General features: G+C 44.9%; 1 protein-coding gene across 2 annotated transcripts in view; it reads left to right on the plus strand.

The window, feature by feature from the left end:
• The window catches only part of LOC138515803 (broad substrate specificity ATP-binding cassette transporter ABCG2-like), a 570,220-nt gene that overhangs the window by 246,966 nt on the left and 307,289 nt on the right, over positions 1-15,965 (plus strand). For both annotated transcript variants that reach the window (XM_069630538.1, XM_069630539.1), the window contains exon 4: positions 8,218-8,332. In XM_069630538.1, coding sequence (XP_069486639.1) covers positions 8,218-8,332 — 115 coding nt within the window. The remainder of the gene's footprint in view (positions 1-8,217; positions 8,333-15,965) is intronic.

The raw sequence follows: 15,965 nt of genomic DNA on the forward strand, positions 1-15,965 counted from the left end.
TGCGTGGTTCTGGCTTCACCCTTCTATGGTCATGCACTGTATAATACTCCTGGTACTTGTAAGCTCACTGTTGTAGGAACTACTGTTTCTGGGCCAGACCTGGGTGGATCCTGACCTTGTGGCTGTTGGCTTGCTGCTTCCACTTTGTTCCTGATTGAGAGTGCAGCTTAATGAGATTCCCTGTCTACAGCGTGAAGGCTGCCTTGCCCACTCGCCTTCCCACCTAAGAGCTGGCCTATAGGCTCCCTGTTTCTTGTCTGAAGTGCGGCTTGCAGACTCTGTTTCCAGTACAAAACCACTGTCAGGCTCCCAGTTCTCAGCCTAACCCTGGTCTACATGCTTCCTGCTTTTATCCCAAAGCATGCTTGCAGGTCCGTTTTTCTTTGATGCTTTTCCTGTCTGAAGGATGTTTACAGGATCACACATTTGTTCTTTGACTCAACTACCAGCAATAAGCTTGCTTGTAAGATCTCTGTTCTCTGTTTGTTGATGTCACTTGCAGTCTGATACCTTTTTGCTTTCTGTTTCCTTTGTTCCTAGTCTAGTGTATGGCACCGGCACATTACGTTAGTTCTAGAGTTAGTGACCATTCTTCCTTCTGCACATGTCCTTTCCTTAAGTTGTAGCTTGATGCCATTAGATATTTATTATCACTGTGGCACCCACGGTGATAATACATATCTAATGATATCAAGCTACAATGAGTGGACTATATCTTTCATCGCTATAGGACTCCCAAAAACATAGGAATACTCCAAGAAGTATAACACATGTGTAAAGTGCCAATTGTAAAGGAATCCAACACAAACGCACTCCATCCTCATTTGGGGAACAAGAGCATGGCCCTAAGGATTCCTGCTGCCGGCTGCCTTTACTAACACTGACGTCTAAGGATGGGCTTGGCACGGTAATTGAATGTTCCTGGTGCTCTCACCACTTTCCAAATTCACATAGAATTATAGTGCTTGCAGAGTTCTAACAACCTTCGCCTGTGTTGTTCATTTGTCATGAACATTTATTTCCTCCTGCTTACCCGTGGTTTGTCTATTGTTTCCTTTTCATTGTATTCTTTTTCTGTTCTTTTATCTTTTCTTATTTTAGATGGTACCATATCAATAATTCTTGTTCTGTGCTTTGCCTAAAGTGCTTTATAAATCCATATAATAAACAACAAGCAAAGTATGCATTTCATTGCACCCTAGGCACCCGGAGACAGCCTTGGCTCTCTTTGCTCAGGGAGATGCTGGGTTATTCTGTCAGAGGAAAGATTTTTTGTCTGTGCGTGTCATTCATAATTCTGCTGTTTGATTTATTGGACATTTATATGGCGGCTATACAACAGAAAGGGTTTCCAGGTGGCACCTGAAAAAAGGGGAAGGGTAATGAGGGAGGATGAACCAAAAAACGGGTCCTACTACGCCTTGTGAGATTCGGACCATGCAAGTGCAGTAAGCAAAGTGCGGGGTGGGGCGGGCTGGGCCAGGGTAAGTGCTAGAGGAGCCCAAGGAGGGCAGTGCACAGAGAGAAAGGGGTATATGGTAAAGGGTGCGAAGAATAGGCGTGGACCAGGCTCAGGAGGCTAGTCGGGGAAAGGGGCCCAAAGGCAAGTGCTGGTAATGGGGTACTGTTGAAAAAAGGTAGGAGGAGGACCTGCTCCCTGTAAGACTCAGAAGGGACCAGGTAGCAGGGGGGATTAGCAGGGGAGGGGTAGAGGGAAGGAGGAGGAGAAGAGGAAAGTCTTGAGGAGATTCCGGGAACTTAAGGAGATCTGGCTCAAGTCTGAGGGGGCAGGGAGGCCATTCCAGAGGGAGGCTCCTGCCTAGGAAAGGGATGTAGCCCCAACTCTCTGCTTGGCAAAGCGTTTGACCTGCAGAGAGTTGGAGCAAGAGTTCCCTTATTCTGTTATCTTTTGGCTATGGTCTTTATCTCTTGAATCGTGCCTTGGCTTCTGTTCATAATTTGGGCCTTTATGTTAAGCTCCCATGGCCATTGAGGTATACTAGTTGTAAGTGAGTGTCCTCTTCTTGTGCTTTTCCAAAGGTTCAATGTCACAGGTGCCAGATACTCTAGTCTGGCTCTTATCTCAGTCCAATCCACATGTGTTGTTCAATCCAGCTCATGTCCGTACAGTCCAGTTCAGTCCATAACCATTCCAATTCTTTTTACACTGTCCTGCCCACTGCCTTACTGCTCTCCCATAAGATACCCGGTCTGGTGTGTGATCTATGCTAAGCTATAGATCATCTCAAATTCTCTTTTTAAAGTGGAATGTGGAGGCCACTCTGGTCCTCTGAGGGAAGAATAGCAATTTTAACCCATGATGTACATATTTATATACAAGGAGATTCTTGCCTTTTAGTACGGGAAGATGGGTTGAAGGTGTTTGGAAGGGGACATGCTCTTTCTGCAACCCGAGGCGCTTTAGACTACGGCAAAAGGAGACCAGGGGTGTGCTGTTACACAACCATAACATTGCATGCTTCGTAGATATAGGGCATATGAGAGAATAAATGCCAGTCGAGGATAAACGCCATTTTAGGTATTAGCTGCCATATGTGGCTCAAAGCTTAACCGTAGCATGGCAGTTAGCACCCCAGGTGTAGGCTGCAAACATGAGCAAATGAATAGGTTGTGCCACAGACATTGATGAGAAAGGCCAGAGCTGCACTAATCCATAAAACTCTTCATTGTTCCCAAATGTTGCCAACGTTTGTGCCCTGCAAGGCCATGTGAGGAGGGCTGTGCATCTGCAAACATCTCCATCCCACAAGCAGGAGGGCACAGGCCTCCGACTCCCACCTACCCCAATTATAAGTTATAGTACCCTCATGTCTTAACTGTGCGACCCCCAATCCCCCTGAATTCCAAGCTGCCAGCCCCAGACCCCTGATCCTAAAACTGTTAGGCCCCCGATCAAGCAAGGAAGATCAGAAAGCGGGCCCTTCTTGCCTTCACTTTTGGGTCACGTAATTTCTGATGCTAGGTGCAGGGAGGGATGACATTATAGCCCAGAACGAGGATGAAAGACCTTGGAGAGGTGCCGGCCTATGTAGGAGCGAGTGAAGTGTGTGAGTTAGGATGACCTTCTTGTTGGAAAGGATTCAAGAGCATTGCTTGCTAGTGATGCCTATCATCACCAATGAAAGCCTTTGCACCATTGCATAGTCTTTCAGCACAACATTCCTTCCCCACCACCGAAACATCAAGAAAGCTGGAACACTGAAAAGGGACTAATCAGGGATGGATAAGAACATGCTGTAAAAGTAGAATCCAACACACAAGCTTTCAACTGAACCACTTTGCCCCTCAATATGAAGCCAAGGTTCCTAAACTATCTACACGGGTGTGCAAAGTAATCACGTAGCAATTTCACTCAGATGATTATTAAGTCACGATCAAAAGGAATCCTGCTTCACTAAGAACACCGCACATAACAACATTGAAACCAACTGACCATCCTCACAAGCCAAATGGAAGCAAACGACCCACAAGAATTATGGATAAATCTCCAACTGCCTCTGGATCCTACAACACACTAGCAAACATTTACAAAGGGCAATGCGGGTGGCACACTCCAGCGTCAAAGGCAACCGCGCTCATCCAACCGTTCATACAGAGTCAATTTTTAAGCAACTAGAGTGCTCAATGCCCCATAACCATACCAGTGGACAGCAAGCACAAAGGAAGACACAGAATGCACTACTGACTTGGCACCTGCTAGAGTCATCTGAAGCGGGCAGCATCCCGAATTTAACTTGGAGCGCATACACAGCATTTAAGGCACAAAACTAAATCATGCATACATCCCAAGTGACCCATTCAAGCAGACATGACCCCTAAGCCAGCACGTGAATTAAAACAGTCTCCATCACCCACGCACTGTAGTGTAAGCAAGTGGATGGCAACGTGGGTAGTGCAGTGGTCAAAGCAAGCAAACTCCAACCATGGATCCATGGTTGTGTAGGTCATGGGGCCCAGAAGAGCAAAAATCAATGGAATGGTTCCGTTCAAATATGATAGTCCCACAAACCCACAATCGGTAAGGAGGTGCAAAATGACACACAACTGTATTCTAGTTGCTAACAAAGCCTGGGTTCAGTAACTCACATCTGCCAGGGAGTCAATGTATGGAAAGAACATCACACACAGCAAGGTAGACCATAACAGTTCCAACAATCACATCACAGAGACCATGATGCACATACCCACAAACCTACTTCTTGCGAGGATACAGGCTTCAACATCACGGCTGAAATTGCACCTATGAGATATTGAAATTGCCACCAATAATAGACCCACATCACAACTTGGGCAACATTTATAACCACCAAAATGGATGCCAGTCATGTCATGGGAAACGTGCCTCCATGAGCTTCAGTGAAAGAGGGCGCTGATGAGACTTCCTTTTACAAGAATCCCCCCCTCGCCCTGACCGGGTGTATGGGCCCTCAGACTCAATGAAACGGTATCCAGTGATAGTTGCCTGGGAAAAGATCACCAAGGGGGCGACATTTCCCCAAATTTGCACTCCCAAAACATTCAAGCACTTTCTCCAAATATTCTACGACTGGGGTATATAATAGTAAAAGATACCCACCCTAGAATATGTGGGGGACGGCTTTTAGTGTTACAGGAAAATGAGGCCCCATTCTAGTGACTTTTTCCAGGCGACATTAGCACATGGAACCAATGAAACTTGAAATACTTCCAGATGCTTGTGTAGCACATGTCACTCCCAAAGAGCCTTGAACGTAGGCATAGAGATGGGAGTCTGTGACATTTCTTTTGAGCCGGGCGTTTGTGCTGTTCTCTGCACATTAAGTGGCTGGTGCAGTAACTCTGTACAAAGCAGTCTGAGGTGGCACACTCAGAACCTTAATCACAGACCCAAGACTGCATGTACAAATTCCAGGATCGGAGCTTTTCAGGTGAATGTTTCCCAGCTGTAGGGAAACAGATTTAATATGAGCGCGGGCATGTCTGGACACACAGCACGCTCTTGGAACATCAGCCATGGATGCACTGGCCAACTTCTTCTGCGCTCGCGGAGCTTCTGCGCTTGCGGAGCAAAGAGGTGCTCCGGTGGTGCCACCGTACAGCTCAGCTGAAGCACAGTGACCTTTGCCAGATCAGAAAACAAGTAACTCTACAAAGCCCACTGTACTCATCACCAAAGCATCTCTGGGGCTGCCACATTCTACCACTGGCATTGCCTCTTTGACCGGGGGTAGCAGAGGGACTACTGGAAGTAGCAAAGAGGCTGCCCACTTAGTGCCTACTGCCCAGGTACCCCAACTACCGGCCAAGGCCGCGAAGTTCGGCAGCTGCACAGAGGCAGCCTATATCTTCTAGCAGCCATGTTGGAGATGCTGAGGGGTAGCTTAGGGCAGACGGGTAGCGTGTGTGAAAAGCCAGTACAAGGGTCAGAGAGTGTGGAAAGACAGAGGGTTTTGGTGGCTACAAGCAAGAGCAGGGGGGAGCGTGTGGCCCACGAACAGTGAAAGAACCCGAGAGCAACAGGAAAGCACCTTCAGCCACCAACATTCGTGGACATTGTGGCCATGTACATGGAGTTGTTGGACATTGTGGACATGTACTTGTTGGACATTGTGGCCATGTACATGGAGTTGTTGGACATTGTGGCCATGTACTTGTTGGACATTGTGGCCATGTACATAGAGTTGTTGGACATTGTGGCCATGTACCTGGAGTTGTTGGACATTGTGGCCATGTACTTGTTGGACATTGTGGCCATGTACATGGAGTTGTTGGACATTGTGGATATGTACTTGTTGGACATTGCGACCATGTACATGGAGTTGTGGGACCTTGTGGCCATGTACATGGAGTTGTTCGACATTGTGGCCATGTACATAGAGTTGTTGGACATTGTGGCCATGTACTTGTTGGACATTGTGGCCATGTACTTGTTGGACATTGTGGCCATGTACATAGAGTTGTTGGACATTGTGGCCATGTACTTGTTGGACATTGTGGCCATGTACATAGAGTTGTTGGACATTGTGGCCATGTACCTGGAGTTGTTGGACATTGTGGCCATGTACTTGTTGGACATTGTGGCCATGTACATGGAGTTGTTGGACATTGTGGATATGTACTTGTTGGACATTGCGACCATGTACATGGAGTTGTGGGACCTTGTGGCCATGTACATGGAGTTGTTCGACATTGTGGCCATGTACATGGAGTTGTTGGACATTGTGGCCATGTACTTGTTGGACATTGTGGCCATGTACATAGAGTTGTTGGACATTGTGGCCATGTACCTGGAGTTGTTGGACATTGTGGCCATGTACTTGTTGGACATTGTGGCCATGTACATGGAGTTGTTGGACATTGTGGATATGTACTTGTTGGACATTGCGACCATGTACATGGAGTTGTGGGACCTTGTGGCCATGTACATGGAGTTGTTCGACATTGTGGCCATGTACATAGAGTTGTTGGACATTGTGGCCATGTACTTGTTGGACATTGTGGCCATGTACTTGTTGGACATTGTGGCCATGTACATAGAGTTGTTGGACATTGTGGCCATGTACTTGTTGGACATTGTGGCCATGTACATAGAGTTGTTGGACATTGTGGCCATGTACCTGGAGTTGTTGGACATTGTGGCCATGTACTTGTTGGACATTGTGGCCATGTACATGGAGTTGTTGGACATTGTGGATATGTACTTGTTGGACATTGCGACCATGTACATGGAGTTGTGGGACCTTGTGGCCATGTACATGGAGTTGTTCGACATTGTGGCCATGTACATGGAGTTGTTGGACATTGTGGCCATGTACTTGTTGGACATTGTGGCCATGTACATAGAGTTGTTGGACATTGTGGCCATGTACCTGGAGTTGTTGGACATTGTGGCCATGTACTTGTTGGACATTGTGGCCATGTACATGGAGTTGTTGGACATTGTGGATATGTACTTGTTGGACATTGCGACCATGTACATGGAGTTGTGGGACCTTGTGGCCATGTACATGGAGTTGTTCGACATTGTGGCCATGTACATAGAGTTGTTGGACATTGTGGCCATGTACTTGTTGGACATTGTGGCCATGTACTTGTTGGACATTGTGGCCATGTACATAGAGTTGTTGGACATTGTGGCCATGTACTTGTTGGACATTGTGGCCATGTACATAGAGTTGTTGGACATTGTGGCCATGTACCTGGAGTTGTTGGACATTGTGGCCATGTACTTGTTGGACATTGTGGCCATGTACATGGAGTTGTTGGACATTGTGGATATGTACTTGTTGGACATTGCGACCATGTACATGGAGTTGTGGGACCTTGTGGCCATGTACATGGAGTTGTTCGACATTGTGGCCATGTACATGGAGTTGTGTGGGCGAACATGGAAGCGTCGGGTTCTGAAGCCAGATTCCCACAAGAAAATACGGGATCCTGAGCAAATCTGGTTCCCTCCCTGTGCCCTAATCTGTAAAATAGTGTCCGTATGTTTAGGGATAGTCGGGGAGCCGTCAATTAGTGCCCCAGTGCCCCAGGCACCTTATCGTGTCTCCAACCCTCCCCGAGGCTCCCTCATTTAAAAAATACTCCGGTTAAAGAGCATGCCCTCTGTTAAGTGCCTGATTTTCCTCGGAGTTTGCAGCCTTATATCCGACACCCAGTGCTTCTACATTAAGAAGCTCTTCTATATTTGGCAGCAGTTTTTTTTCGAGCCCGATTAGGGTTTGAGTTTTTGACATGTCCATTCATTGACTGCTTCTAGCAATCTTGCTCTTGTCATGTCTGGTTTCGTGAAGTTGATTGTTTTTCCAACTTGAACTTGCAAATAACTTTACACACATCAGTGAGAATTGTGAATGTAATGCATGTGATGTTCATCATAAAGTTTTCCACTATTGGTATCCCAAACCTACACCGCGACATGCAATGAATGCGCGTGCGCTTGGCACGGGACAGCCATTGGTACCCCTTGCAGACTATCCTGGTTGTTCTCACACTATTGGTTACTATTGAACTCATTGGCTCTTTAATGTTTTAGAATCTTTATTACAGAAGACATACCAACAGCGTTGTTAATTCCTTTGCATGTATTTTGGAATTGATGGAACAGAAATGTTCAGACCATTTCCTTTATCTGAGCAATGTGGCTTTTTCTTTTGAAACCTTTTTGGGTGTTGACAGGACAAAGATAACCTTCTTTCTCCCCCTCTCCAGGCTGTTGGATGTCTTGGCTGCCAGGAAAGATCCTCGTGGTCTATCTGGGGAAGTGCTAATAGACGGCGCCCCACAGCCTCCCAACTTCAAGTGCATCTCTGGCTATGTTGTACAGGTAAGCCATTCTTTGTGTATCTCCATGATCATGTACCTCATCCGTCCATCCAAATATGCCTTTGCCCCACTGATGAGCAGAGTCTGCTTGCTCTTGTTTGTACAAACCCTGAAATGACTTTAGTTTAGGTTGACGCATGTTATATGAGTCTTTAAATAATGCTTTCTATAACGTAACAGGTGGTGTACCGTAGATAGACATGTTAGGGTTAGATCGGAAACTATGTGTCTTTCAAACTTGTCAAATAATAATGCACATGGGGACCGCAAATAACCATATTATTTAAATAATAAGTCCCTTGGCCTCATTATAACTTTGCTGGTGTCCTGGCGGCAATTTTGCCAGGTTACTGGCAAATGATAACACTGTTACCGACACTCGATCCGGCAGTATTACAGCCGGATAGCGAGTGCCGGTAAGGGTTGTAAATCCCCATTCCATGGAGTCCTATCCTCCATATTTTTGCTGGTAGAGTGGCGGAATTACCTCCAGCTGTTAGCTGGATGTAATTCATCCAGCGCACCGGCAAACTTGTACTTTGCCTGTTTGGAAACGTGCCGATATACGGTAATACCATCATGTTAATTCCACACCAGCAAAGTTATGAGGCCCATTGTCCGGAAGCCCTACACATTTACGTGTCCTACTTGGAAATCAAGTCATGTCTTTTCAAACCAAAGTTCCACGTTGATGGCATTCCACAAAGCAATGTATATCAATGGCAACATTTGCAAATCAAGAAGGAAAATCTGGTGGTATAATTTGCCACTGTCTAATTGTATTAATCTACACACCATGTCACTACACACATGCATGCTGGTCTTAGCATACATTATTTACTGATGTGAAGAGGATATACTGAACAATTTCACCTGGTGCTAGTTTTGGATTCTTGGCGACTTATCTGCTGCTAGTTGTCACAAAGGAAAACACCTTCATCTCATGTGTTTGAGTCCAAAATAACATCTTTTAACCAAAATACGATGGCCCGGCGAATCTGTCCAAAAATACAACTGTTTCTCCAGCTGGCTCAGACCCAGAGAGTGGCAACAGCAGAGACGAGAGCACAGATTGTGCATCTACATCAGACAATACACAAGTCACTGTTTTCAATAAAGATTTTTTTAGCACAAGTTAAAAGGTACAGACGAGGCAACTGCATCAAACTAACCAAAAGGGTCACTTTCTATGTTGTCAGACACTACCTACAAAAACAACTCTAAGTTCAGGGGGAAAGAGATGGTGATGACTAACAAGTTCCAAGACAAGAAAGCGAACAAGGAATCATAACACGATTCAGAAGAGGACAGGTGAGCAAGAACCACCTATTCCGAGTCATATCACAAATCTAGTTTTGATAAGAGCATTTTGTGTCACTGTGGTTTATATAAGAAGAGAAACCGATTGACTTCAGAGTAGCAAAGGCACACATGAACCTTTTTGTTCTTGGTCTTAGCATGAATTCATAGGTTAGGGCACTAGAAAAATCATAATTCTTTCAAATGCAACTCCTCTAAAATATCCTGCCCGACATGTCATCAGTAACCGTCCAACTGGGGTATGAGCATTTGTAATACTTTAAGTGGGACTACTCCGAAGACAAATGCACCGGCCCCATGCCCTCAAAGTCAGTAGCACTGAGAGTAGGCTAATCATTAGCTCAAGGAGAGGCCACCCAGTTACCAACCAACTTAAAAGACAAGATCCTGTGCCTTGTACACAAATCCCTAGCATGGTCCACACCAGCCTATATACAAGGAAGGAGCCGAACATGCCCACAGACCAGAGCTCCACGCCAACCACCTGCTTGCTAATCCCAACAATGGCATGCAAGGCCTGAGGGCACAGACAGATAACGTGCTGGAATCATTCCTCAATCCCCACCTCTGATTTAATCTCAAATACATAAACCATGCACAAACCTGATGTTTTAAAGGCATATTTCAAGACGCATCTGTTCATCTTTTCTTAAAACTGATTGGTTTTTCGTGAATTTATATACAGTACAAAGTAATCAATAAACAAGCTGTGCTAGTTAACGCAGGGCAATAGTGCAGGATTCATCAAATCAAACACATTCACAGAAGCAATGTATAGCCAATGGCACAAGCCGCACCCCAGGTGGCGGTGGAAGAGGAGCCCATAGGTTAATAAAGATCACTGAGTCCTGCAAGGTACACTGGCAAGCGAGAAAAAAGTCTAGAGGTAAGCCGTGAGATATCAACGACTTTTCGCTCAAAAACTGGGGGGCGGACCCACATTAAGAGCCGGAGTCCCGTGACAAATGTACTTCAGCAGATCAAAGGTCGGAGCACCTGTGAACGAGAAGTCCTGTAATAGGACAAGATATCTTTGGGTCTACAAGAGGGGACAATAAGTTCCCCATAAGTGCCTTCAAGCTCACACAAAGAGCAACATCTTTGGGCCAGAACGGTATGTTCCAGGGGAGAGCGGACCTTAACAAATGGCAATATGTCACCTAGCTAAGAGCAGTGTCAGGCCCACTATCGTTATGTAACTTTTGTGAGCCCATCTCGTAAACCTTGACATCCTTAACAATAGGGACATTTTCCATATGTCTTCAGTCATTTTGTGTGATTCAATAAAAAACCCTCCCAGAAGTCATGGACGAGAGGACATCTGTTGTCAGGCTATTGGGACCTGGATGTCTCCTAAACAATTTTGCCATGCAAAGAGCTCTACACCATGTCAAGAGATGTCACCCATTTGTCACCCAGGATAACAAACTGGGGTCCTTACCTATCACCAAATCCTTAAAGTCCCGACCTATCTCCTTGATAGAAAGGACCATATTATTGAAATATTTGGAAATCAAGTCAGGTTTCTTTAAAAGAAGGTCTACTTTGACAACCTGCCATGAAGGAAAGTGTGAAAATGACAACAATTGCCATTTATTAAATAAAATCTGTTGGTGTAAATAATGTTACAATGTTTAAAATCATGTCTCTTCACCACACACCACTACGCTCTTTCATGCTGACCTATACATGCTGACCTCTTATCAGCTCTGTGGTCAAATAATCATTCTTTTAAATGCAACTCCTCCAAACTGTCCGACCTTATGTACCAAATCTTTGAATGTCGTCCCTTCTTCCCAGGAGGGTGCCCTTCCCTGTAATGGTAGGGTGGTGTAGCCGCACACCAATATTCCCCATAGTGGTGGTAACATGCAGGAGGACCTTTCAGGGGAGGACCCCCTTGGGGATGAGGACGTACCTTCTAAGCCACACAACCACGATTCCATTCTTTACCCCATCACACAGCCCATAGTTCCATCACCCGCTCTTCCACGGTAAGCCAACCTGCCTTACCTGTTCTTCCGCTACTCACCTGGTTGTTCACCCGGACTCCTATAACTCTTGAGCACGTGACATTTGGACGCTTTGCTGCTGCTGGAGGGTGCACCAACTCGTCCCTAGTGCGACCCTCGTTTCGATCGGGTTAGTACCCTTACTAACGTTCCTTCCTTGTTACGTGTTCTTCTTTTTCTCTGGACTCATAGAGGACTGCCTATCCAGACTTTAGGTAAGAATTCTTCACCCATAGGGGGTACAGTTGAGTTAAAAAGGGGGGAGAGTGTTAACCAAGACCCTGATCCATCTCATTCTTGTTCTTTATGGGAGATCAGAAGGACGTGCTTGTTCCAACTAGCGGCCCGGATCCTACAAGTAACCAGCTTGGGGTATCCTGTGCTTGGGTACCTCGCCCTTTCAAATTAATTGCTCCTTTGGATTGTAATTATTAATGAATCAGAGGGGTGTATCTTTAGGAAGGTTTCCATTCTTTTGAGATCGGGAACCCATTAACCAGGTGTCTTCTTCCAAAGGCAATCGCTGTAGCATGCCCTTCGAGGTGGGTGAGTGCCTTTTGTTTATGGTGTTTTTATCACTGGATCATTCTCCTCTTATTGAATCATCGTCCCAGATTGTGACAGAGAAGGGAGCCACTTTCCTGGATGTAAAATTGGATAAAGACTGGATGAAACCCGCAAGCCAGGGGAAGGGAGTCAATCCCCCCCCGCGGAATTTCTGTTGTAAAAAATTCTTTTGGATACTATCCGAGAAGCAAAGGGAGCCATTTTCCTAAAGAAGAAACTTTGTTAGTTTAACATTTAGTTGTAGTGTGAGGAATAGAAGTAGGTTATGACACAAGACAGTGTTGTTGTTTGATTTGACGGACATTCAGACGGACCCTTGAGTATTCCTTTTGAGGCAGGAAACCCCTCATAGAGATGGGGATCAATAGGTTTTTGGTACTTAAAAATAAGTCACCTTTTTGTCAGCTTCCTTCTTCAACACACTTACACCTACCAATAGGATACCATCCAGTGGTGGTGGTGGGTGCTATTGTAACACCTATATGCGGGACTTCTCCAATGCCCTACGTGCAGACCTCGCCTACTACAAAATCAAAAGGCTGCAAAGAATCAGCAGAAAGCAGTATGATGAGGGCACCTCTACTGGAAACTTCCACCCATCCGAGGACACCCAAATACAGATATCTGGAAATCCCTCCCCTTCTCGAATTTGGATGAGTAAATGGAGGCGTTAAAGCACCTGAAGCTTCATTGATGTCATCCCAAGGGGACGAGGATGTCATCCAACACCCTGACCATGGCAATATATGTATTCTTGTCTCACCCCAACCACCCACAACAGCATTCTCCAGGACGCTCCCCCTCTTCATATCTCTGTGGCCTTGCGTCCCATCTAAGAAATGTAACATCCACTTATGATCCAGCAAAACATGTATCTCTTTGAGAGTAGCATGATTGCATGACCTATTATAGCCTATCTCAAGGTTCTTCAGAATACCCTCCAGACTACCCAGTTAACCTCTTTAATGACCTCTAGAACGCAACTTTGTTTAGAGATTCACACTCAGTAGATATTTATCATGAAACTCTCCCAAAACATTCAGTTGTAGTCAATGGAGCTTAAATTCGTGTTGAAGAATTTGACTATTTTTTTCTTCTGGGGGATAGAAGTTTGGAATGCAACATGACTTTCTGGTGTGACGTAGGTATCGGTAAATGAAGGAACACCAGCATGTGATCTTATAATGTCAGTGAGATTAAGGTACACTCTGTCACCCAGTAAAAGACGTGTCCAAGAAGCCGCAAGATATACATTTTAGAAGCTGCCAAATGCGTGGACAATGTAGGAAGGTAACTTTCTCGCATACCTGCGCTGAAACACCCAAATGTCTATTAATCCGTGCTGCTCCAAGATTTGAAGAATCTCTTTAGCCATCCTGTACAAGACTTTCTGCTTGCACCCGGACCTGTGGAGGACAATACACAAATTGGCAATAAATTCAACACCCGAGGCAATAGTTGTTTTTGTCTATTTGTGCAATTTTCTCAACCAACCAGTCAAATAATTTGTGGCTATCTGCATTTAGGGAGTGGACATTCACCAAAGTGGTGGTGTGCTTATTAAGGGATAGCGCTATTGATAAGGCTAACCCTTGCTCAACCTAACGTACCACATGCATTTTGAGATTGAGTGATTTGTGAATGAATATGGGTAAACCCTGAGGATGTGTGGAAAAGGGTGAAACCTGTGTTGCATCGCCACTTCCTTTCAAATAATCCTGTGGCACCCAGGAGCCAAGTGCATTTCTTGGCGCATAAATTCACGAAGTGGCGTTCCATATAGGCCATGACTTTCCTGGCCTTGACTGTGTGATTCAAAAGCCACACTTCGTTCCAGGAACGTATTCTTACACTATGTTTACATGTACCGAGCACAACCAGATAAAATGACCAGTTTTCACCCACTTTTTCCACCCCACTGTCTGCACTTATATAAGTAACTTGCCAATCGCACCAACCCCAAACAAACCACAAAACTAGTTACCAACCTCCATCCCCACTGGTTAACCTCAAAGGTCAGTGCCATCATCCAACCCCTGGTCCCGCTCCCCATTCTCTTCTAACAGGACCTTCAGGCAACACCAACGTTATGCAGTAAGTGCTCCACAAATATACATAAATATTTGCATGTGGACTTAATGAGCCAAAATCGTATTGGCTAGTGCTCCCTAAATCATCCACTAATTGGTCAATAGACACATGCGTGATATTTCTTAGGGCTGTGTTGAGGTAAAGGTTATTGCTGTGGACCTGTCATGTAGCCTTTATATAAGGTCTTCTACTGCTGGCATTCCCAACTGCTCAGTGGGAAGCGCTGTTTATCGTGTTCTATGAGCCTATTCCATAAGCGCAGCTAATGTTTTCAGTTTGGTGGATGGAAGGATCTTATGAAATATTTGGCCTAAGATTAGGTTGCCAGATCACCTGCCGTTGTCGAGTATGGAACACTAACCAGGCACCTGGCATTCACTACTTTTGGAGTAGGTAAGTTCCTTTGAGCCGTGCTTCCAACTTATTAACTGCCTGCTTCGGTTTCATTTCTGTTTTTATGACCTGTCATCACACACTGTTGTCACAAGTGGACGTTCACGCATGATTCACAGGATGCCTGCCTAGCCTCCCTCTTAAACATGAAGAGAATAGTGTCCTGTCGGTATAAAGTACCAGCGTCTCCCTTTAAGCACCGCCCGATTGATATTTGCACCACTACGTTAATGATTGCAGGTAGATTAATTGCCGAAGCTTAACTATTTGTTAATTAATTGCAGATTAATTTTCGCGCACAGCTACATTAATTGTATGCACAACCACATTTTTTTTGTAGTTAGAGCTAAATTAATCACTGTAGCAAGGCTAATTGCTGCTGTTAGATTAACTGCCATAACTAGATAAATTGGTGCGTAACTTTTGAATGTTGCAGCCAGATTGGATTTGTACTGCTAAACCAATTTGTGTAGCAAAATTAACTATTGCACAGCAAGACTGAATGTTGCAGGCAGATTTTTCATTCACAGCTAAATTAATGTACACACAACCAGATTGTGTACAGACTAGAAAAGGCAATTGTTTAGCAGATCACATGCCATTGCTGGATCAATTGTTGCAGTCAAGGTATTTGCACAGCTAGACAAACTGTTGCACAGTGAGTTTTGAATTTTGCAACCAGATTGATTTTGCAATCCTAGATTAATTGTTGCATCAATACTTGTTGTAGGTTGATCAATTGTTGCAGGGCAAGCATGATTGTATGGTCCAAACATATTGTCTCTGTACAACATAAATTGCTGCAGCCAGAGTAATTCTCGTGCTCAGCTACATTAACCAGAGTAACTGTTGAACATCTAATCAGTCTACAACAGGGAGTATGAATATGGCCGCCAGATTGATCTTGACATGTTTAGATGGATTGTTCCAGTTAAATTGAGCGTTGCAGCTGGATTGACATTGCATGCTAGATTAGCAGCTATATTAAATATCTCTAATGTCTAATTGCAACACGTGCTAACCCTACCCACTAAATACTCAAATTCTGTGCTCAAACGTGCAAACCAACGAAGCCACTCGCACACCTCTTCTTAATACCGCTTCCAGCAGACAGAAAACGGAACATTGCACCTCTACAATGTTTTTACAAAATACAGCCAGGTCACTACCAATACATCCAAGTGTTTTGGGCAGACATGGCTTCCTTTTTGGACTAAAACGTCTAGATGTTCCTGACAAACAACATTTAAA

Source organism: Ambystoma mexicanum, chromosome 6q (assembly GCF_040938575.1).
Source record: "Ambystoma mexicanum isolate Mex_15411 chromosome 6q, UKY_AmexF1_1, whole genome shotgun sequence".
In the NCBI taxonomy this organism is placed as follows: Eukaryota; Metazoa; Chordata; class Amphibia; order Caudata; family Ambystomatidae; genus Ambystoma; species Ambystoma mexicanum.